Source organism: Paramisgurnus dabryanus, chromosome 6 (assembly GCF_030506205.2).
Source record: "Paramisgurnus dabryanus chromosome 6, PD_genome_1.1, whole genome shotgun sequence".
NCBI classification, from domain to species: domain Eukaryota; kingdom Metazoa; phylum Chordata; class Actinopteri; order Cypriniformes; family Cobitidae; genus Paramisgurnus; species Paramisgurnus dabryanus.
The window spans coordinates 41,039,703-41,065,796 of record NC_133342.1 but is presented as its reverse complement, the minus strand read 5'-3'; the positions used below and the strand labels follow the sequence as shown (position 1 = coordinate 41,065,796).

Genomic DNA, 26,094 nt, shown 5'->3' with positions numbered 1-26,094 from the left:
AGCAGAACTGCTTTTAAAACACTATGTCATTAGTGTAGATAACATCTTGATAAAACTCAGACAACAACACAAGTGATAGACCAAAAGCTGTTTGCAAAATGGTGGTGATAACCAGGGCCGGATTATCCATAAACATGATTGGGCGAGTGCTCTGGGGCACCAGACCATAGGGGGCACCAAGGGTTCCAGACTGCGGCCAAAATGTTTTTTTACAAGTACTCGCGCATGTGCGGCACCCATGACAAAAATATGAAGTGCGCAATCGGGTTTTAACCGCTCAATTGCATGACGCATCAATCGTTTTATGTCATCATGCGCTCAGTTGAATCTACCAATGCGTCTATACGCAGCCCGTGTAAAGTCAACACATCTCTCTCAAAACCGTGAGAAGTAGCGCAAGCGCGTGTTTAAAATTAGACAGTGCAGAGATGAGAGATAAAGATAGAGGGAGAACTTTTAGTCTACATTATCACCAAAAACATCATAGATGAGGAAGGTCTTAAACAGCAGTGCCCAGTTAAGAAAAACTGGATAGAAGACGAGAAACGTGTAAAGGATACATGTGTATATAATATATAGGATATATATATATATATATATATATGCCACTCATCTCATTACAGTATGCTATCTGGATATAACTTATTGTATATGTGTATATCTTATGCCTAGAATTAGTCAAGGGGGTTGTATGATTCTTTTTTGGGGGGGGCACTTAAAATGTGGTCACCCTGGGGCACTACACTGTGTTATCACCTGGTGATAACACTGCAATAAAATACAGTGTGGGCAGAATTATTAGGTAAGGTAACTCGAAATTTTGAACACCTTTTACCAAAACCAAATTAATCTTAATAATTATCATTAATTTTGTATATAATCCTTTATAAGAAATATATTATTGTTAATGATTGCTGGAGGAAAAAAACTTATTAAGGTGTGCAGAATTGTGTGACACATTTTCTTTTACAGCTAAAATGGGCCAAAAAAAGTAAAAAAAAAAATCCATTATTAAATGGCCGTTGGAGGACATCATGCTATAGAAATTGCAAAATTGAGGGGTGACCATTAGACAAGAAATCCTGTTTGGGGCAGGGTCACATAAAATGGTATGAAAGGATAAACAAACATTAATGGTAGCTATTAAGATTGATGTGGTTTGGAATTGCTAAATCAAAATATGGACGTACCTAATAAATCTGAAGACACTGGAATTACACTCGTGGTGCCTGAATACTGTTACAGTAATTTGCACAGCAACAATATAAACACACACACACACACACACACACACACACACACACACACACACACACACACACACACACACACACACACACACACATGGACAGCAATGCTGAGAGACGCAGCTAAAGTGGTACTAAGAAATATGAAGAAGTGGAAATATAAAACTTATCAGTTTAAACTTTAGGACCCTCACATGTATACAGGAGAACGTGAAGACGAACCAGATGAAGGGCATATAAGTCTTGCACTGGAGACTTTTTAATCATAAAATAACTATTAAATTATCTTGCATATTAACACTGACTTATTGTGAACACTTCCATTAATACAAAACAGTTAGTATATCTATACAACCTAACCTGTATGGTATCTTTTCTAAAGATTACGATCCGGGAAACCGGATTGTACTTCATTGTACTGAACTATAAACATTTTCCTTACCAACATATTTTTCATGTGTGTTTGTAGGCCACTGTAAACCAGCAGCATGCACCCAAACTGCTCTGGTCACGTCTCGGGGAAACGAAAACAACACTTTTGTAAAAATGAACAATGCACAAACACGAGCCATGACTCTAAACAAAACAACAACGATGATGCGGAGTGATACTTAGCATGCATAAATACTGAGATGGCTCATGATAATCATGGCACATTAGATTAGACTTTAGTCCTTTCTTATGAATAATGCTCGAAAACTAGTGACGTGCATCTGTTATCTGCAACCATGACAGCAAATAAACACACCAAAAAACAAAATGGTCCCAAAATAGTGCAGAAATAACCAGTTTTCACTTTGTAATACAATTTGTGACGGTTATGAATGTTTTAAGCAATGTGCAAAATATATTTATATATCTGTTAACATCTCAAAAAATGTGTTGTTGACCTTCATGACCCACTTATATTATTCCACCGTTTACATCAAAAATTAAGTGAAGGGTGTAGTTGACAAGAGGAAATGAGTTTAACATATTATTATTCATTTATTATTGGAATGAAACTCTGACAAGTGAACAAACAAAAAGGTGCTAAATTAGAGAAAAAGTGAGTGGGTGCAATATCATTGGTCTTAAAAAGTGAGTGGGTCTTTTCCCACCCACATATGATGTTTCCGACACCCATGCTCACAGGTACGCGCTGCATGCAGGACACTTTTTCACACAATACACACTTTTAACCTCATTGTAAGTAAACCTTGTATATTAATTTATTTGTTTATTATTATCATGTTTCATAAAAACACTGACCAACACAACAGGACATTTAAGACATTGACCATAAATTTTTATTGTATGGGAGAAAGATCCAATACAACTGAATGATGATTGACGCTGATGCTATTATTCTGCTTAAAGCAACACTATGTAGTTTCCATGTAAAAATGACTTACAGCTCCCCCATGTGGTTGAAAAGCGCAACAGTGCCTGGTATCAGACACTCTTCTGCAGGCAGGGGGAGGGGCGGGGCTGTGTTTCCGTCCCTCCACCGCCACTTTCAGAGTGTGCTTGTAGCAGCTAGGAGGCTGCTCAGGTTGCAGCAACAGTACAATTTGTCCAGTTAAAAGTTGTTCTATCACTGAAATAATTTTAGAGACATTATTTTAAGGTAAAAAAACTACATAGTGTTGCTTTAAAGGCGGAGTGCACAATATCTGAAAAAACGCTTTGGAAAATGGAGTCATGCCGACTACCAAAACTCACTTGTAGCCAATCAGCAGTAAGGGGTGTGTCTACTAACTGACATTGTTGCTTGGGTTGCGTATGTGTGGGGCGGGTCTATCAAAATAAAGTCAAGATTCTATTGGGGTAGGGGCGTGTTTTTTCAGGTGATTTTAAATGTCAACACTGGCTTTCAGAGATCATGCACCCCGCCTTTAACATCTCCTCATGTCTTCTATAAGAAAGTCACAACATAAGGATGAGTAACTGATGACAGAATTGTCATATTTTGGGTCATTGTTTTTATTTTTCATCATCATTCGTTAATTCTGTTTAGTGCTTAACTATTCACACAGAAACAGTTGAGTATGAGTGGGATGGTTATCTTTGCTTCAACTGACTCAGATGGAAAGTTTTTTTTTTAATTCTGTTTTTAAACTGATGTTTCCCCATAAGCCTCGTCAACCATGTGACACGCAGTTTCCACGAAAAGTATTTCCCCTTTTTTAAGCCTGTATTATAACTATAGTGTCATATCATGTCAAAAGCATATGCTGATGGTTATAAGGCTGTGCAGTTTTCAGAAGGTGTTAAAAGAGTTTATTTGGTGAAGTTTGTGTAGCTTTGAAGCGGAAGGATGTGGTTTACTTCTCTAACCAGTTACCAGCAGTACTTTTTAAAATGTTTGACTGCAACTACACTGCATCTCCTTTATTATAATACATGATGCTAACACATGTCATTAAACTTCATTTGAAGAGTTGAATATAAAAGTATACAGCATGATAAAACGCACATTCACTATTTATTTATCTATGAATTTGGAAATTAAGTTAAAAAAGGTTAAGATCTGGTTATATAATTATTTTAAGAGGACAAATGGCTAACAGTTATCCCACACTGACACAAGGAGAACATGGTAACTTCACATCCACAAAAAGGCCACCTGAACAACCCGAGGCTTGAACCACAGACCTTCTTGCTGTGAGGAAAGTCTGTGGTAAGATTGTTGGGGTGTCACATTTTGACACAACTTCCTCTTTATGTAGTTAAACCAAGTCTTCTATAGAGAGTTCCGCATCACGCAACTGTCGATCAGCCATTTCACAGTAGCATTTTTATTCTTTTAGCTATGGCAGTATGGCATTTATTAGTGTACTTCATACTTCTTATCTTCAACCCAGGTAATAAACTATCATTATATTTTTGATGAATTATTATTGCTAATCTTTACAGTGGTGACTGCACAACGTTATAGGATGTTTCATGTAGCTTATAACATGGTCTTAACTAGTCTATCCTGAAAGCTATTTGTTAAACTGACCACTGTCTTTATAAAAGAGTAATCAGAGTATTCAAAGCTAGTGATGTAGTACTCGAGTCCGGTCTCGGACCTGAGATCAGTCTCAAAACCGATTTCTGCTTTCTCGTACTTGTTCCTTCAAAGACTCGGTCTTGACTCGGTCTCGGACAACAGTGAGACGAGAAGGACTCGTTATTTCAGGCCGAGTCCCCGAGACCAGCGCATTTTTTATGTTCATATAAAAAACCACACAACACATAACAATAATAATAAAATACAATGTTGACGAGCATTTTTGAAAATGACATCCCATGGTGCAATGCAAAGACTGATATCAGAGCTGTTTATTTATCTAAAAAAAATAGTCAGAAGATGATGCATGTGGTAGGGATTTTTTAATGATAGTAAAAGCGTAGTCCATATTAAGACGTTAAGAGTGCTCTTCTAAACAATTCCCAATCTAGCTTAGTCTGTAGGCATAACTGTTGATTATTAACTGGGGTGATATTAAATTATGAATATGAAAACTGACATGTTTTTATGGTCTTGGTCTTGACTCGGACTTGCTTCCTCAAAGACTCTGTCTTGACTCGGACTCGACTCTATTTGAAAACCAACGGACTCGGTCTAGACCCTTCAAAGACCCAGTCTTGACTCGGACTCAGCATAAGCGGTCTCGTCCCCATCACTATTCATAGCCACAGCTGTTAGCTTAATGTAATTTTGTTCTGATGTAATAGCAGTAGAATTTGATTGTTTGTATGATTATAGCCTTATTCATCTAATGTTGCAAACAAAGCAATAATTCAAGCTGGTTGGTTTACCTGCATTTACACAATGACACACTGTAAAAAATTTTTTGCTGCCTTAAAATGTTTTGTTAAATCAACTCTTGAATCAAATTTATATTTAGAAGTCATTTTAACTTACTATTATTTATATTGACTATAGATGAGTTGTTTTAACTTACAAAATATACTTATAAGAAGTCAACTTCATTTTATAAGTTGTAGCAACTCACCGATTGTTAAGCTAAATAATAGTTGACATCACTTGTAAATCTGGGTAGTCTAATAGTAGTCTAATAGTCTTTACCTGCATCTACCTATATTTATATACACAGTACTGTGCAAAAATGCTGTCATAAGATTTGTTGTTTTTGCAATTGTATAGTGATCACATATAATTATTTCTCAGTCTATTAGTATACAACCAGAAAAAAACAGGAAATGTGTATGTAGTATTAAAACCAGTATAAAAGTATAAGCTTAAGTGTCAAGTATTAAGGGTAAACTCCCATACAGTATATATGCTTTCACATAGCATCTTTAGGTTATAAAAACATAAAAAATTTAAATCTATAATTTTCAAAGATTTATTATAAAATTATTTTTTACCTACAAAATTCAATAAATTCATGACAATTTTTTTAATGCTATAAATCTATTGAATCAATATATAAATGTGCATTCATCTTTGCCATGTTATATTCATTTAGTTGACTATTGATATACACTGATTAAAAAAATAAACATTAATGGCATTAATCAAAACACTTAATTTGTCATTTTAAAAACACTGTCATTGCTGATATCAACCTTGTGACGTCGTCACTGAACTTTTTTGACAGCGATCAGCTTTAAAATGTTTTGGTCCTGTTCGATTTTCGTTGACTTTGAGTAAAATAATGGGAAGTTTTTCATAAGATCTCCTGAGGTTAAATTGTTAACATGACAGAAGCTGAATGCTGTCTGGTGAGAACAAGCAACAGCCGGCATTTTTCCATCTCCCGAGTGCCTTTTGCGTAAATTGTTGGATGTTGATGGCTTACATTTCTTTACCATCACAAAAAACCACCACAGGTTTAGCAATGCCATCAAAGTATTGATTGAAAAGTATTGAGAGATAGATAGATAGATAGATAGATAGATAGATAGATAGATAGATAGATAGATAGATAGATAGAGCCACAAAGCCCCTTCACCTTTTCACCGCCATACATCCTACAATCGGCACAGTACACATCTTGTCTGCAGTGGTGCAGCATCTGTGTATATCCAGGGTATGTTTGTGCATATTTGCTCAGGCGAATTGGACCCACACCCATAACGATACAATATTATGCACTTCATTGTTCTTTTTAAACAGTTTGCAAAAAATGTTAAAGGTACAATGTATAACTTTAAGAAAGATCTCTTGACAAAATTTAGTATGACCCTGGTCCAAAAACCAGGTCATTTTTTTCTTTATTGAGATTTATAAATCATCTGAAAGTTACAGAAATACACTTTCCATTGATGGGGCATAGCAGGGGTTGGCAAGTAACTTTGGCCAAAACATTTTTTAGCCAGTACATGGTGGGCCAGCTACTGTGGCCACACTTATGTGTCTTATTTTGAATTAGACTAGTATAGGCTATCTGATCTGAGCGGAAAATCGGAAAACGAGTCGTAATTTGTTTTTTTCATTTTAATTCAGTAAATAAATAATATAAAAACAAGTCGTTTTTCTTTATTTTCTTTTTGGTTTTAATAAAAAAAAAACGATTGAAGGAATGATACACTGGGCCCTATTTGTAAACCGTTATTGTAAAATAAAAATAGTCTGGATAAAAATAATCTGGTGGGCCAGAAAATATTGCTAGCGGGCCACCTGTTGCCGACCCCTGATGTATGGTTTGTAATTATCTGGCCGGGATACAACTATTTGAAATCTGGGATCAGTGGGTGCAAAAAAATTAATATTGAGAAAATCACCTTAACTCTTTCACCGCCAGCGTTTAAAAAAAAGTTGCCAGCCAGCGCCAGCGTTTTTCATGATTTTCACCAAAGTTTAATGCTTTCCAGAAAATGTTCTTCTTTAAATATATAAACATACAATATACCAAATGAAAGAACAGACCCTCTGCTTTCAAACAAAAAAAAACGTTTCATCCTACCTTCAGTGGTTCTTTTGTAATCAGCTTTTGAATATGGGTAGGTTTCTGCAAAAACACCACATTTTGAGCAAAAAGCAGAGATAATTCCATTTTTGTGACGGATTTTTCATAGAGATCCCATTCAGAGCGATCTTTAAAACAGACACGGACATGCAGCTGCTTGCCATAGGGCAATACTTCCGGGTTTAAAAAGTTGCAGAACAACTGCATCCACTTACCGTATTTTCCGGACTATAAGTCACCCTGAGTATAAGTCGCATAAGTCAAAAAATGCATCACGAAGAGGAAAAACATATATAAGTCGCACTGGACTATAAGTCGCATTTATTTAGAAAAGTAGTATTCTTTTTGGGGGCATTTTGTTTGTTTAATCTTTCTCCACTGTCTTTTAGTTAATGTTTCAGTTAACAGTTTTTTTCAGGGGTAGGCTACAGGAGCAACATATAGTGCCCTCTCGTGGCTGTAGATGGTAATGTTTTCTTTTGGTTCATGTTAGTCAGTATAAACTAATTTTGACATATAAGTCGCACCTGACTATAAGTCGCAGGACCAGCCAAACTATGAAAAAAAGTGCGACTTACAGTCCAGAAAATACAGTACAAAAATAATATGGTAATATGGTGCAGTGTTTCCCACAGGATTTCGAGAGACTGTGGTGGTGATGACGTCACATATGCCAATTAGCATATATGTGACATCATCGCATAATTTTTTTACTTTTTGATCTGTCACATTACATTGCATTTTAACACAACTGAATGCTATTCTTTTATAAATTTTATCTGTTCTGTTGTCAGACATAAAAACAAGTAGGCTATAAAGTAGTGACTAAAAACAACCCAGTAACTCCTTGGGCCCTATCTTGCAGCTTGCGCAATTGACTTTGTCAGTAACGCATGTATCATTCGTATTTTGCACCGGCGCACAGCGGGTTTTTCCCTCCACAGACGCACGTCGGCAAACTAGGGAATGAACCAGGGTTATTATCGTAAACGAAAACTATCACGAAAACTGAAACTATTAGTGAAAAAACATTTTCGTTAACTGAAATAAAATAAAAACGAAGGTTTCTAAAAAAAACTAAAACTAAACTATAACTATAATGTGGACCTGTAAAACTAACTAAAACTAACTAAAATTCAGGAAAACAAAACTTGCGTTTTCGTTTTTTAAATGTTATTGGATCAGCAGTTGAACACGGAGTCACCCATATTACCGGATCATAAGCAAATGAGCAGACGTTGCTGAATCATTAATGACCAATAGGTGGCAGTCTATTAGAACTCCTGACCTGCACAGCAGCGTCACGTGATGTGTATGACGCTGTCAGGGCACTGGAATCCTGCCCCCGGGCCAACAGTTCGGTTCAGAAAACATCATCTTGTTGCTAACGGCTAGTTTAGTAAGACAATTTGTTTCGGCTGGCAAACCATTACAATAACTGAAAAAGGCTTAATTATCTCTACACGGAAGCATTAAAACGTTAAATATGGCTGAAAACGCTAACACCAACCACTTGCTTGGCAGTGTTAGCTGACGCTTTTTGGTTGCTATGATACAGAATGTCCGCTTAACTAATCTGAAACTATTATATGCCTTTGCGTATAATCAACAAATAATATTATATATTAATATTTAGTCAACAAATAAGCATTTTATGTTAGTACAGCGATCTCTTCTGGTACAGAAATGGACACTCATAGGCAGAACAATAAACTTTGCGTTGATTTTCAGTTGTTGTGCACAGACATAAGTTTGTACAAGTAAGATGTGCTGAAATAAATTTACTGTGCTGAAATAAACATATGCTGGGTTGTTTCAATGCAATGCTGGGTTGTTTTAACTCATGTTTGTGTTAACAACCCAGCATATGATTATTTATAACCAAACATGTATATTTATACATGTATATTATATTTACCCAAATAACACAACAGAATTTAGAGTGTTGGTTGGTGTGGTATTTGTCCCGGCCTTTGATTGATAGTACTAAATAAACAAAACTTTTTTTAAATCCTCTTATTCTCATCGTATTTTCAACATTTCCAGATTTGGCAAGGTGTATGTACACAACCATGATATTATGCTAAAGACTAAAACTATACTAAAACTAAATAAAAACTAAAAGTAATGATTTTTGAAAAATAGAAACGAAATCAAAACTATTTATGCACCACTAAAAATAACTAAAACTAAACTGAAATAAAATAACACATTACAAAACGAAATAAAAATAAAAACTAATATTTTTTTTAAAACTATAATAACCCTGGAATGAACTTGCGCTCCCTGGGCGGTTCAGCGCAAAAAAGGAGGCGTGTTCCGGCGCAAACCATCCAGCTCTATTTTGCAGTTTCAAAAAACAATTGCGCCAATGACCAGAAAAAAAAAGTTTAAAGTCACAACGCGCACACACTTTGCTTATCTAATCTACACAGATGCAACAGTTATTTTTGCAAATCTTAAATTGTTACACTAAAAAATATTAATACACGAGATAAGGGAAATCATTGTGGTGAGCATTGTGGTGATAGTTTTTATTTATTGTGTGGCTGTGTTAAAAAATTCTCATGCAAATAACGATTAAAATATTTTCATAAGTTTGTTGTGTGGCTGTATTACGTTTATTTTATGTAAATAATAATTAAAATGTTTTCATAAGAAACCTTAATGTATATGAACTTGATTTGTAAGTGTACTTTGGGGTTGGACCTTGGTTGCGTTTCTTGGGTCCGATTTCAAAGCCCCCAAACCCTTTAAGCGGTGAGGGTGGACGCAGCGATGTCCTCTGCTGGCGTCAGGTCCTGAGGCAGATCCACCTCCCGTTACACGGCGTGCCCGATTTGTGCTGGCAAGCTTGGGATTCCCCCGTCTCCTGACATCATTGTAGTGCTTGGCGCAACGATGGGGATGCCAACTGATGAGACTGTGGCTATTTTCTCTCACGCCTGTTTAACCTACGCTGATTTGGGCGGGTTTCTCCTATCCTCATACAAAACAACTTCTTTGTCTTTGCCTGCTCTTACAAGAACGTCGGTCTCCTCGGCTGTGAACCGCTCCTGGCGTGCGCCTGGTAAATCCGTCATAATAATAGCAACCCGCCATGGAACTTGCGCCCTTGCGTTTAAAGGGAATGTTGGATAGCGTTCTGATTGGTTTATTTGACGTTACGCCCAAACCACACCTATGAATAATGAACCTACTTCAGACCAACCTCTTATTGATTTGCGCCCGGCGCAAGAGTTATTTCTCACGCCGGGAAAATAGCAACAGCGCCCAAGATCCGCCCACAAACTCACTTGCGCTTTGTGCTTCGTACTTGCGTTTCAGATCGTTAAAATAGGGCCCCTTGTGTTTAATCAAACAAGCTGTTTCTTGAGCTGCTGCTATGAACTTGAAATTGTCTGACAAAATCCCTATACATTTACATTAAGGCCTTACTGCTGTTGCTCTTCTCATCAGTGTGGTTGTGTTATGAGCGCTTTTTATTTTAAATACGAGTGAAAAATGTATTGTATATCACGTATAGCACAGACAATGCAGTGCAAATTCATAAATATGAGAGAATACACTGTTGCTGTTATACAAAGTTATGACTACAGAACACGTGTGCGGGAATACCGCATCATAGGGACGGAGCTTGCACACAGACTTACACCAAGAGAACAAATGTGTGTGGAAAACATGCTGCTAACCTTTCATTAAGTCATGATAAACTCGATCAGCCGTCTTCTCTGTCAGTAACATCTGTGACTGTTGACTTTTACGCAAAAGAGAAAGTATACGGAGGAAAGCAGAGTTAAAACACTTTTCACTGTTATGTGAGAGAGAGGAGCTGCATGCAAAATGAAAGAGAGAGAAAGGGAGGTGCGCGCTGTTAAGGCGCTCCAAGCAACATGAGAGAGGGAGGGAGGGAGGCGCACTGAGTGCCCAAAACAGTGAATTAAGCAGTTTTAAATAGTAAAATAAAAATGTAAATGGGAAATATAAATTTGTAGCATCCAGTGTTGATTCTGTGGCAGGCCGCCACAAAAAAATCAATGTATGAAAATAATTGATGTGGTCCAGGGTGGTATAAAGACATTTTAACTACATACACCGCAAGTCCCCCTTAGAAGTTACTACTGTGTGTACACTTAAAATGTCTTCAATGCAAACACAAAACTTTCCCTTTTCACAAGTATGGGTGTGCGCTCAGACTGCGTCCCGTGCCATCATGGGGAGCAGTTATAGCCTACTGGTTAGAGAGTCGACTTGCAACTCGACTTGTACTAGAGTCCCAAATTTGAAGACCTGCAACAACATAATTAAAGATATGAGACTGGTCTTAGACTTTGACAGCAATGACTTCAAACTTGACTTGGACTTGAGCCCTGTGACCCGGAAAGACTTCATAATCAGATCAGAGTCCTTATCACTCTAGATGGGTCCCTGCAGCGTGCACTTGACCCGTTGTGCTTGACATCTCTGCTCCTGACAGCGCTGCCCTGTCCGTTTACCTGGTGCTTGCCTCATCATCACCGTTAACTGCTGCTGTTAAATGTTAAACATATTCCTCACTTCTTTTGTTTGTCTGACATCAGCATCCCAGGAATCCCAGTGCAATCTTCGCACTTCCCAGCGTGATGTGCTTTAATTAAAATTTTTAAACACCTCACCGTGGCCTGTTTTTGTCATACCTCTACTGTTCTGTTTAGCTAGTCAGATATTTTAATTGCATGTGCATTTCATTTTTTTAAACCTCTATTAAATTAATCCGTAATCGAAATTTAAATCTGGGTTTAAAGTTATGGTGAAACTGGTCTAAAGTTAATCTTAAATATAACTTAAATCCATGATCAAAATGATGAGAAATGTAAACCTCCTTTTTTAAAACAAGGTTTAAAGTTTGGTGCAACAGAATTATTAGATAAATCCTTACAAACTAGGCAGGTCAAAATTGCACATTATGCAAGCGGCAATATGATCCTGTCAAATAAAGTACCTCCAGCTGTCTACAATCAGTAATCAACATATTTACCCAATCAGCATAAAGGCAACCCCATATATAATCACAGTCAAACTCAATTAAGACTACGTTTACACGTAGGTGGGTATTTTCATAAACGAACATTTCAAACTCTCCGGTTTCAAAAATAATATAGTGCACGTGCATATATGCCGTCAAGAGAAGCTCAAGTCCACGTAAGCCAATCCCCGGCGGCGCTAGTGGTGACGCGGACTGATTCTTTGTGGTGGAGGGAGTTGTTGCAGTAGGTGTTCGATGACGTCAAAAATTGCTGACCACCGAGCACTCGTCTCTGCTCCTCGACGTAATGGAGCAGCTGTATTTGCAAATACAAACACACGAAACAAGTTTGCACGAACATAAATGTGATCTTGAAAGCATTCAGAGTAGCAGTCACATGTAAACATAGGTCGCCCTTTTGACATAGGTGTGAGCTCTGGCGCATACTCTGTGATGTTGCCTGCTTAAACATCCGTTTGTCTCAGTTTACATGCAACCGCGCAACCGAAGATTTTCAAGATCTCCACTCTGGCCGGAGTTTTTAAAAACAACCAGTTTCAGAGGCGATTTACCGTTTGCGTGTAAACGAGGGACACAAATGAAGGTAAATCTCTCAGTTTTTAAAAATAACCATGTACCTGTAAACAGGGCATAAGGATTCTCTACATTTTTCAGAATCCCTCCACCACCCCATCTCCTCTCACTCACCCATTTCCGAGCTCAGAGCCCTCTCCCCGGACAGCACAACAAATACGTTTACAAATATAATCTATCCAACTTATTTGTAAGTGTGAACTCGTGAAGTAAAGTCATGTTTTCTCACTTTTTCACTTTCATGTCACTTTCATTTCTTTCGGGATAAACAAATGAATTCAAGTCTCGTAAATCCAGTCTGCAGTGCATAACCCCTAAATTTAGCAATCAGCAAATTTAACATTCAACAACACTTTAACATTAATTTACATGCATTTGAGAATCTGAATATTGAATATTTAGTGTTTTTTTCAGCAATCATACAGTTGACTCAGGTCATGACTCAAAACTTGAATGCAAAGACTTGAGACTTACTTGTTACTAGCGATGGTGAAATGAAGCTTTGAATGAAGCATTGATACTTCCCTAACTGTTTTTCGAACCATGATTTGAAGCCTCAAAGAGGGTGTCAAAAACAGCTCCATCTTTTGGTTAATAAAACATATAGCATTCGCTTCTGTAAGGAGCTCCATCAGTAAAGAAACAAGCTGATGAAATTCAGATGAATATAAATATAATGTGTACAAATAAAGCTTAGACAACATGTGTGTGAATGATCAATATAATAAATGCATTTGCTCATTCAAGTGTGGCACAAAATGTCAGTATTACAGTTTTTCTCGATTGCACTATAACAGGCTTTTGAACTAAAATTTCAAAACCATAACGCCATTTTTCAAGAAGCACAATCATTTTCCTAAACTATAAACACTACTCCCCTGCTTTAACACATGAGTAGGGCTGTCACTTTTGTGAAAAAATCATTTTCGATTTTTAATATATAAGTGTTCATTGAATCGATTGTAAAATCGATTTTCCATGTCTAAAAAGACGTTTCCATTTTCAACGCCAAATGTAAAGAGAGCGCCTGAAACGCACAAGTCAGCAATCTTATTCATTGTCATGAAGTTTCGTGCAGAATAAAAAACAGCAACAGTAGTGCAACATTCTCTAAAAAAATATGCAGAGTGGACTGCTGCCATAAATGAAAAACATTACTGCAGGCTTCAACCGGCTGCTTTTATGATTTAGGCAATTCAAAAATTATTTTAAATAATGATTCGATCCATTTCAAACAACTGTTCAAAAATGAAACTTTAAATAGACTTACTTGAAGTTGAGAACATGCTGTGTATTTTTTTTTTATTAAACGTAACCGACAATTAGGCGGCACTAGGCAGGCATATTGAAATGCGCAAAAAGGCTAGGGCCATTACAAATTATTGGTCAGGAAAACAAGTCGATCAACATTTTAGGGGTCAAGAGCAGAGCGCTTTTCATTCACTATATGTCCATCTGTTGAGAAGACGCACTCCGACCGCACTGATGTCCCAGGGAAACTTGGGTACTTCGTTGCCAGCTGCGTATTTCGTACTGCCAATCTTCCATCACAAAAGCGGGTTGCTGTCAGCTCGCAAGGGTGGCTCCTTGTCATAACTCATCATCTCCTGTAAGGTCACAATTTCGACGCTGTCTCGTGTTGCACAGGTTTATTGACGTTGTCCTCCATTTTCTTTGCAAAACACTAGATGCAGCGATTGAAAGCGTGAAACTATAGGTGCGTAAAATTGCTGGGTATTTTCTGTCTAGCTTTCGCACACCTACTGCACTTTCGGAATTCTTTATTTTCTTTTTCTGCTTGTTTGTGAGTTTTGTTACATCTATAATTTTAACTGTTTAATTCTTTTCAAATAAATAGTGTACATATTTGGTTAAAATCGATTGCCCCTTTTTTCGTTTTCGAAACTTTTTTTGGTTGGTCCGATCGATTGTGCAATCGATTTTCGAACGAAAAGTGACAGCCCTACACATGAGTCAGATTTGGTGACTTTTACTTCAAAACTCTACACACAAATCCCTACATTTCTCAGTGCTTACACCATCTGGTTATATGGAAAGCACTAGCATTTAAAACTGTTCACTCAAGTCAGCATAGCTTAGGCTCAATTAGCAAACAATTTTCCAAGGTGGAAACACTAAGAGTCAAAATTCAACACACATTAATCAGATCCTTCAATAGATAGATAAAAGGGCCTGAATCAGTTCACTGAGCTTTGAAACAATGGATCCACAGAGAAATGAAGGAATAGGTCGAGGAGAAGGAGGAGGAAGAGGAGGAGGCAGAAGAGGAGGGAAAGGAGGAGGACATGGTGAAGGAGGAGAGAGAGGACATGATGAAGGAGGAGAGAGAGGACATGATGAAGGAGGAGGAAGAGGAGGATGACGTGGTAAAGGAGGAGGAAGAGGACATTGTGAAGGAGGGGAAAGAGGAGGATGTGGTGAAAGAGGAAGAGGGAGACGAAGGGAAAGGTGACAAGCAGTCTCAGATGAAATTCAAGCCACTCTACCTGACCATGTCGTTGTCCATGGTATGACTATGAGGGAGGCTGACCAACGTGTAAAGCCTAATTTGAGTCGCTTCACTGTTCCCTTCATCTTCAGAGCCTTCAGGGAGGAAATCAGATAGATGTACTTACAGTGAGACTGCTCTGTACAGTAACTTTAGTGTGCATACACTGTTGGACTATGCTACTGGAATAAAGAAATGCATAAAAATGCCTCTCATATAGATAGACATTAGTAGATGAATGCCAGGGGTGGATCATGCAAAAGGATTTTACCCTCGCTGTTTAGCTAGGGCCAACATAGTCTGTGATCTGGATGAGATTCTCTGGCCTGACCCAGAACAAAGACGGGATGTTGAGGTGGAATAATAATAAAAAAAGTTTTACAGTTGCATTGTAGCTGTGTAGCACATGAATGAATAAAAATGTGCTAATGCATACAATGATTGTGTCTTTTTTGTTCATGTGAAAAGGTTTTTGAGGGGGTGAACCACAAGCAACTTACCAGTTTTGGATATATTGTTTTGAATTGATTGCACCAGTGTGTAATACTATGTTGTAGTTTGTGTGTTTTTGAAAGCTTGTGTGTGATATCTGAGGGAAAAGTCTGGTTTTTCAGTAAAAGTGAATGGTTTTGAGTGTAGAGCTTCATTTTGACCTGAAAATAGGATGTTTGGAGAATTGTGTGAGGCGTTATGATATTGTGTTTACTGTTTTGAGAATATGAGGTATAGTTTCAAGAAATGTGTTTAAGCAACCGAGAAAAATTGTAATTAATAAGAGTTAATATTCATATGATTTGATACTGTATTTTATTGAATAATGTTCACACGCACAAGTATATGTACATACAATACTATATTCAGTATTATGTGGGACTAAAATGTGAATAATGCAAATAACTTCTAAAAAACCTTTGGGGTTCAAACATTCTGACATGCAAAGCGCGCATGTGACTGAGCAGAAAGTGAAGCTTAGTTTGTCATTTGTTATGTGATTTCTACGTTAACAACACAAGCTTTGAATCAAGGCTTCATCTGGCACGCCCACTTTAGCTTGACACAAGCTCCGAAGCCTTGCTTCAAATGTAAGATCACTACTGTGACTTACAAACCAATGCCTTGGTTCCACCTCTGGTTGCGGGTTCGAGTCTCACGACTGGCATGTTCTGACTGTGGTTTCTTTGAGAAAGGCACCTTAACCCTAATTTCTCCCTGTGTGCTGGGATAGCTGCCCACTGCTCTGGGGGTGTGTGTGTGTTCACGACTTGCATTGCGTGTGTTCACTACTCACTGGGATGGGTTAAATACAGAGGTCACATTTCGAGTATGCATTGCATCCTTTACAAGCTTGTCACTTCCACTTTTTAATAAATACAAAAGTGCTTAAGCCATCTATTATAAATAACCTCTAAATTGCACTGGGTGTAGTGAGTGCTCATGGGAGTTGTAGTTTGTGGTGCCGCATTGCACATTTTTAATTATTTTAAGAAAATTACAATTAATGTTAATGATATATGTGATTTGTGTCAAAAATCATCCTACATTATGTAAAGAACATTCTGTGAAAATATAACTTGAAGATTAAAGCAATACTCCATCGTTTTGTCATATTAAACTATGTTATTACCTTAACTAAGAAGAGTTGATACATACCTCTATCATCTTAGCGCATGTACTTAAGCACTGTGGCGCGTGGCGACACTTTGGTAGCACTTAACTTAGCCCAGTTAATTTAATGGTAACAAACAGAGATGAAGTTAGAAATGACCAAACACACCAACGAGTAGTTATACGATCGAATATGGTGGCACAAAATAAAACGTGTTGCTTTTAAAAGCCTCATAATGAGAGGGAGAGTGTTACTGCGCGAGTCGAAGTACTCCCAAAAGTGCTATTCCGCCATACAATATAGTTACCCTTTTTAACCCGCTTAGAAAAGCGCAACGTTTTATTTTGTGCCATCATATTTGATCGTATAACTCGTTTATATACTCATCTTAAATAGGGAAAACGTTGATGTGTTTGGTCATTTCTAACTTCATCTCTGTTTGATACCATTAAATGAACTGGGCTAAGTTAAGTGCTACCAAACTGTCGCCGCGCGCCACAGTGCTTACGTGCACGCACTAAGATGATAGAGGTATGTATCAACTCTTCTTAGTTAAGGTAATAACATAGTTTAATATGACAAAACGATGAAGTATCCCTTTAAAATCAATAGGAAATGAAACTTTGATCCTCCATATCTCATAATTAGATTATAAGAGTGTAAAATCTTATGTTAATTCAGATTTATCCAATCTCAAAAAAGACCCAGAAGACCATTGAAGCATAAGAGTGTACAGTAATGTGTGTGTATCATTTATGACCTGTAACAAACAGAAAATGTTTCATATACCTCACAGAGCTGTCAGACCCTAAAAGTTATTTATTACAATAATATTCAGTTAATGGAAAGATTAGATGTTGTTAAAATACAATTATGTTTTTTTAAATTAAATAAAAACATGTTCATTCACCGCTTATATAAAAATGACAATGTTGAACATTATTGATGTTAAGTGGGTTTATGGAAAATATAACCAGCAACTACTAATCTGTGTTTCTTTCTCACCACAGGGTTCAGTACTGAAAACACTGTGTTTGTGCAGACAGGAGCTTCTGTTCAACTGAATATACAGAGAGATAAACTACCTGATGAGTTTGATGATATAGTCTGGCAGAATGAAACATCAGGCACTATAGTGAAATATTATATTCAATTTAAAGCAGTTAAAGTTTACGATGACTATAAGGACAGAGTGGAGTTTAATAATGAAAGTTTCTCTCTAACACTGAAGAACATGAAGAAGACAGACAGTGGAGTTTATACAGCAAGAATAACTGCAAAAACAATTAGAGACTCTGTACACAGAGTATCTGTTATAGGTGAGTGTGAGAGCTGATTGAACTTCATACCACTTCTTTCCACATCAAAGCCTGATTTCACCTGACATAAATTATAACAGTGTATTTCTGTTAGTGGGTACATAAGGTTCTTCGGCAGTTTCTTATTCTGTGTTGTGTATCTTTGTGGGTTTATATTCTTTCATGTGTGTTTCAGACGCAGTGAAGACTCCTGAGCTGACTGACATCTCTAACAGCTCCAGCAGTGACTCCTGTACTGTAAACTTCACATGTAGAGCTCATAACCTCACACTTAACTCCATTTATAATAATGGTAACTGCTCTCCAGAGGAAGTGACATCACATGAGAAGTTCACTCTCATCTTGATCTGTAGTAATGAAGCCATCATCTGTAACCATAGCAACCCTGTCAGCTGGGAAACAGACAGAATATACATTAAAGAGCTTTGTAAAGGTAAAACTTTGCTTTCTAGACAACACACATGAACACACAGCACAATGCTTTTAATAAAGATGCAACAAAAGCAGAAATCTAGCAGAGATATCACAGATCCGGAGGTTTACTAAACTTTTAAATGACTTTAGTTTAATTTTAATGTTGTTACAGATCGTAAAGAGAATTCAAAACTACAAAAAAAAAACAGCTTCTCCATCGGGATGATGATGATTTTCGTGCCAGTGCTGGTGGTGTTGGTGGGGTTTTTGGTTTTTTATGTCCGCCACCGTAAAAGAAATACAGGTAAATATTATTTTGTACATTCAACATTGAAGCACAAACTTATAAACCATAACAACTATAAACTTAAACTGTAAATTGAAGAACCTCTAGGCACTCATTCCTTATAATATACACATTAATATTTAGGAATTTGGCAAACACATTTATTGTATCAACTTGATAGCAATACAATAATAGCAACAATACTTGATAACAACACAATGATTGTGTTGCCTGAGAACTGAACCCACAACTTTTGTGCAGACCTTGTTGGACTATGTTAGTGTCTTACACTATCAGCTAAGCTACAGAAAGATATTGCATTTACAACTTTTCGTTATAAAAGGCTTAATGGAGAAACTTGTGGTTTGCGGTTGATTTATAATATAATGCAGAAACTTATGGGATTATTTTCAAGAAACTAATGAAGATATGAAATGAGTAATAACACTCTGAAAATGAAATTAATAAACGCAAAGGCAAAAATTTCAAATTAACTGCATTTTTTTTTAACTGTTTTTAAGTATCTGTTTGAGCAAATCAAATCAGAGTTTTCGTTTACGCTTTTAGAATTTTCATTAACTCTTCACAAGTATACGTTCGCCATTCTGGCACAAACCTCTCGTGTGGGCGGGACTTATACATGCTTTACTCGCATTGGCTAGTGAGATTTGGATTGACAGCTCCCTGATCAGGAAGTTTTAGACTGCAGCAGAGCTGATTTTGGACAGCAATCTGAATACAATTATTTGTATAGTTCTATACAGTAATGACATTAAATGTAAATAATCTGCAGGGTAATAAAAAGTTATTTGTTGTTTCAACAACCATGACATGTTATGATAACGTTTACTTAAAATACATACACATTTACACAACATTTTAAAATGCATGATTTATGCAACACCAAAATATAAATTATATATAAAATAAGAATACACAATAAAATGTAATTGTATTTCTGTGGTGAAGCAACTCCATTTAAAATTTTTCTAATACTCTTATTTATAATGTGTATCAGTACACTATGGCCTGGTTTAACAGACAAGGCTTAGGTAAAGCCAGGACTAGGCCTTATTTAAATTAAGATGTTTAACGGTATTTTTTTAAACATGCCCTGGAAAAGACGTTACTGGTTTGTATCTTGAGACAAATAATGGCACTGACATATTATAAGATTATTTTCAGTTGAGACAGCTCAAACATGTGTTTTAGTCTAGGACAAGACTTAAGCCTTGTCTGTGAAACCAGTGGTTATGCACAATTCAAGTACGGTCTAAATGAGCATTATAAGTTAAATGTTTAACTGGTGTTAAAGTAAAAATTGTAAACTGTAAACTCATATAGTTGTGTAAATAAAACAAGTTTTCGTCCAATTTTGACCTAAAATATAAAGTAAAATTTATTTAAATAGCATGATGCAAAAATGTCGCATATTTATATTTTTAAGTAAACCCAACACATAATTCTTACATTCTAAACATCTTAGGTACCAAACCGACACCTAATACAGTCTATGCTGAAGTTAATGCTGAGGTAAGATTCAATTTACTCTTCATAATTTATCCTGTAAATATTACAGATAATAGCTGTTGCATAGTTCTGTTTATTAATTTAGGTGTGCAAACAAATCTTTAGCGTCGACTGGTCATGTTTCTTTCTCTGTGTATTGTCTGTTATTTGTATGTACATGCTCTTTATGTTTTGGTGACAACCGTGATGCTAATGCCCTAATTGTTAATGTAGTAATTGTTGTTGGTTAGCAATGCACTTTATGTAGTTTTGTGTCAGGATCCTGACGGAACCTTGTCCTGTTTCAGTATTTAGTCCAGTATAGCAGGGTTCTGACAGTACAATGTTTTGTGTGGGGAATACGTGGTCTGTATTGACTATACTAGACAACGTATTTCCTGTGTCTCTTCACTTTTTACCCAGTCCCTTACCTGTTATCATTGTCTCCTGTTCCTCTCTTTATTTTGTCCCTATTTAAAGTCTTTGTTCCTATTGTTCTGTCTATGATTGTACTGTGTTATCCAGGTTTGTTCCTGTCTCTTTCTATGGCGAGTAAGGCAAGTTTATTGTCTGTTCATTGTATGTTACAGTTTTTTTACAGACGCTAGGACACATTTCTCAATACTTAGGTCACTTTTGCAAAACTCTTAACACAGTGAGCAGAACAGAAGTCTATGTGGGCTAAACCGAGGATCAATTATCATTGTTTTGGCACAAAATGCATTCAATGACTACATCTATCAGAATTCATGAATTATTTTCTCACACAGGCCAATTTGCACATGCTTGCATACTGTTTTCAAAACGGGTAAACTTATGTTCAAAACAATAACATAATACAAAACTGAATAAGACAGCAATTTGCTAGATTTCTACAATAATATTTTAATTAAATATATTTTAAATCTTAAAATTAAATGTTATAAAAACAATTGGACAATTAGACCAGTTACAGCTGTCCACAGCCGAGTAGATTGGCATTACAATTGTATCAGTGGATGGTGTGTATACAAATTCTTGTATTTTGTAATTACACAGTGCAAAAAAATAAACTACATAAAATATTGAAGAATTCTGCATCATGTCTGATTCATTCCAGTAAGATATATTGCAGTGAATTATAAACAGAGATGTGTCCTTGTTTTACACAAGAAAACATTGTATAATGCAACATGTTGTTAGTGTTTTTTAGGTCATTGTTTTGTCGACTGTCAACCTTTGCTAGTGTTCTGAAAGAATGAGTTGATTTGAGACCTAAACAAAGTGTTTTTGTAGTTTTAGTGCATTTTGAATGTGAAATGAACTGCTTTGCCAAACTGACAGTTGTTTAGGAGAACTGTGTGAAGAGTTTTGCAAAAGTGACCTAAGTATTGTGAAATGTGTCCTAGCATCTGTAAAAAACTGTATTAGTGTTAAGTCAGTCAAAGTCTAGTTTAATGTCATAGTCTAGTGTAGTTTAGTGTTTCTCCGGTCCTGTGTATATTGTCTTGTTTTACCCCCTTGTGGTTTTTTGTTTTCTCGTTTTTGTTCAATAAATTGTTCAGTGTTCTATCCGTGTCTGCGCTTGGGTTCATCTGCCTTGCCATTCCTGACAGTTTTGTATTGCTTGTGTTTAAAGTGATATTTGACCCCAAAATGAAAATTTATTTCATCATTTACTCATCCGCATGTTGTTTTAATCTTGTATGAGTTTCTTTATTCCATTAAACACAAGATATTTTGATAAACGATGCTAACCACACAGTTTACGGTACCCGTTGCCTTCCATAGTAGAAAAAATAGTGCGTAACATCATTAATCAAAATATATAATCTTGCCAAATGTATATGTAAATGTAGTTCTAATGCAACTTTATTTACTCTTTAAAACAATTATGCACAGTTAGCTAGGTGTGATTTATGTTGTTCTATGTTGTCTTGTAGTTCGTATTTCTATTTTGTATTTATTCCTATATTTGTTTTGTAGTGTGTTGTGTGTATGATTGTGCATTATTGAAGCTTTGAATGCAAAACAAATATCCTGAAAAGGACAATAAAGTTTACTCTACTTATTAACCACATTATCTTGTGTTGTCTGTGTTGCGTCTTGGTCCTGTAGAAACATTGTTTTGTTTCACTGTGTACTAGCTGTGTATATCTGAAATGATAGTAAAAAGCAACTCTAATGCCTCTACATGTTACATGTTCAAAGCAAGGTCATAAAAGTGTCAACAAAGCAATACATGCTTATGCCATAACATTTCTAAATTTGCAAAAAAGTAGCATTACAGAAAATGTTTAATTTTAACATGTCACAAGTATTTCTCTTTAGAGATAATTATTGTAAGGCAAAACTGTAAAAATCTACATAAAGCTTTTATCGTGGAAACAGAAAAAAGTGTCACCTAACATAATTTGTCTGTTTTTAATGAATAATAATTAATATCTGTGAATCTCTTTATGGATTTTCAAAAACATTATTTCATCCGTCCTTTGGTGTGTTTAAACACACACCTTGATTATGACACTCATTGCTTGCATTATTGTAAATATACACTGTAAAAAAATTCCGTAGAAATTGCAGCTGGGTTGCCGGTAATTTACCGTAGATTTACATTTATGTTATTTACTGGCAAGAGTTTGTTCAAAGTTAAATGAACATTAAGCATTTACAAGTCTTTGTCTTTACAGAGTAAAACTAAAAAAACAGCATCAAGCAAAACATTCTGGGAAACAAAATCTGAAGCAAAAAACAGAAAAAGGTTGATGATGATTTCTGGTTCCCAGAATGCTTTGCATGAAGCTGTAATTGTATCGTTTATTCTGTAAAGATAAAGACTTGCTAATATTTAAAATTTATTTAACTTTGAACAAACTCTTGCCAGTAAATAACATAAATGTAAATCTACGGTAAATTACCGGCAACCCAGCTGCAATAACATTGAAATTTCTACGGAATTTTTTTACAGTGTAGTCATTGCTGAATGAATGAAAGAGCACACAGCTGGGACAATATATTTACTGTATAGTTCAGACAAAATGTTATTGTCTGAAAGATGGTGAACATATGTATCTCTGATGACTTGTGGATCAGTAAATCATGGGGTACTTTTCATTTTTAGATGAACTGTTGCTTTATCTTCAGTAGTTAATAATGTGATACATCATTAAAATAAGATCCACTTTCTGGCCCCAGCAAAGATGATGATAATGCAAAATAGTATATTAATGTTTACTCTCAGAGCAAAAATGTAACCTGATATTTTTGTATATATAAACTCTCAATGTACTATCAATATAAATAATCAATCAGATTGGCTGTGGTGTGAAAAAAAACAGCAGAGCTTAAACATAACTGTTTTTTTTCAGAGCCAACCAATGGAAACAATGAAAAGTGAATTTAATCCATATGATGTTCCAGATCAGGTAAGAATAATTCATTATACACTTTTACTTATTAAGATTGAAAATACTCTTAAGGGTGGTTTCCCGGACAGGGATTATTTTAAAACAGGACTATGCCTTAGTTTAATTATGAAATATAACTAGTTTTAACAAACATGCCTTACTTTAAACATTACTTGTGTGCATTTTGACAAAACAAAGTGCAGTGATGTATTTTAAGATATGACAGTACAAGCTGTTTTCAGTTTGGACAGCTCTTACTTTTATTTTAGTCTAGGACTAGTTTAATCCCTGTTCGGGAAACCGCCCCTTAGAGTACCATGAGTTTCAAACATTTAAAGGACAGTGTTTGATGAATTATCAGTGTAGATCAGGGCTATTCAGTTTTGTTCCAACCCTAATCAAACACACCTGCGTGTGATTTTTAAATAATTTTGTAGCTTCTTCAGGTGTATTGGTTTACAGTTAGAGCTAAACCGCGTAGGACATCGGCCCTCCAGGACCGGAATTGAATAGCCCTGGTGTAGATTATCAAAGGTTATTTGAAGTTGATCTAAAACTTTTCTGGTTGTGCTCAGTCTGTGTTTACAATCCCAGATAAAAATCATTTATGCAAGAAACACTCTTTATGTTAAGTCTAATTTTACAATGTTTCAGCAAGTTGTTAAGTGTGTCCCCAGCATTAGAATAAATGATCAGCTAACAGTGGCAGCCGGTCACTTCTTTTTCAAGGGTGCACGATGCAAAGCTCGTCACAACATGTAGCCCGTCATGTGTGTGGCTCATCATTTCACAATGTGTGTTCTGTGCGTCATGAAAACTTACGATGTTAAAATATGAGCCTGCTGCAGAGGCTTCCAAGAGGTTTGTGATGAAAGAGACGCTGGCGTTTGCTCACTTAATCTCATGTGTGATCAGACTTTAGTGTTAAGTTAGTGTCTTGCGTGTATTTTGTGAACATGAGCGTCTCTTTTATCATAAACCCTTTTGACGTGTGTGCAGCAGGCACTTATTTTGAAAAGATGCATGATGCACATGGTTCACATCACATGACGCAATGAAACATATTTTGAATTTATGCGCCTCAGAAGAGAAGTCACCGGCAGCAACTGTTAGCAAAGTATTTCAGGAAAACATTTCATAAATATGAAACTCTTTTATAAGATTCTGCACCAGACACAAGAGACAAAAGAAGATAAACAAACCACCACAATCTACCACACAGTGGGACAACACCTTCAGCCTGAAGTCACAGCTGTAACAGACCATACAATTTATTCACAAGTGTGCAAACAACCACCTAAGAGACCAGACACCACTTCATCCAACTGTAACTGAGATCAAACTGAAAACAATGACTGGCTTTAATGGCGACGATACACAAGGTCATTTGCTCAGTTGCATAACCTTTAACCTTTTCTACAAAGAATATACAGAAATTTACTTTTATTTTATTAATGCAATCATGAGAAATAATAATTGGACTAAAAGTGTTTTCCTACTCCATGAATCTCTTAACAATTTGTTTAACATCAGGTATTCAGTTCTTTTTTAGTGATTATTCAATTATTTAATTTGTATTAAAAATAAACTCTTGCACCTTGATGGGTTACACCTGTCATAGCCTGCATCCGAAACCTTAGGCAGCTGACTTGTTGCCTGCCAACACAGTCTCACGGGAAGTCGTGTTATAGTAACGAAAATTTTTATTAATTTATTCGTGTTTGATGACACAAATTTCCGCTGTTTTTTCGTGTCTCTGGAGACGAATGTCTTTTTCGTCCTTCCCAGCACGAATTTCTATCAATGGCTGTTCGTGTCTGTGGCACGACTTTCTTTATCGTGTTATTTTATATTTTGTTTTCTCATCGTTGTTTCCAATTTTAAATCATTGTCGCTTGGGGTTAGGGTTAGATCCGGGGTTTGCGTTAGGATGTTATTTTTTGCATTGGTTTCTACGTGTTTTTCGTCCACTTTTAAAATTATTCTCGCCTGGAGTTGGGGTTAGAGCTGGGGTTTGGGTTAGGAAGTCGCAGAAAGTGATTCTAACCCAAACCCCAAGCGACAATGGTAAAAAAATTTAAAACAACGATGAGAAAACAAAATATAAAATGACACGATAAAGAAAGTCGTGCCACAGACACGAACAGCCATTGATAGAAATTCGTACTGGGAAGGACGAAAAAGACATTCATCTCCAGAGACACGAAAAACAGCGGAAATTCGTGTCATCAAACACGAATAAATTAATCAAAATTTTCGATACTATAACACGACTTGCTGTGAGACTGGGTTGTGCCTGCTGCCTCACGAGGC

General features: G+C 36.3%; 1 protein-coding gene and 1 long non-coding RNA gene across 3 annotated transcripts in view; both read left to right on the top strand.

Moving 5' to 3' along the window:
• The first annotated feature begins 3,644 nt into the window (after positions 1-3,644).
• Positions 3,645-26,094, top strand: part of LOC135767166 (CD48 antigen-like) — a 109,653-nt gene continuing 87,203 nt past the window's right edge. The window contains exon 1 of one of the 2 annotated variants that reach the window (XM_065276827.2): positions 3,645-4,093. In XM_065276827.2, the coding sequence (XP_065132899.1) occupies positions 4,042-4,093 (52 nt within the window). In that variant the 5' untranslated portion in view covers positions 3,645-4,041. The remainder of the gene's footprint in view (positions 4,094-26,094) is intronic. The other variant, XM_065276825.2, reaches the window with a different exon arrangement.
• On the top strand, positions 18,825-25,878 carry LOC141282309 (uncharacterized). The gene is made up of 4 exons (XR_012336868.1): positions 18,825-18,904; positions 20,373-20,419; positions 23,743-23,799; positions 24,943-25,878. It is a non-coding gene; the product is annotated as an uncharacterized lncRNA (long non-coding RNA).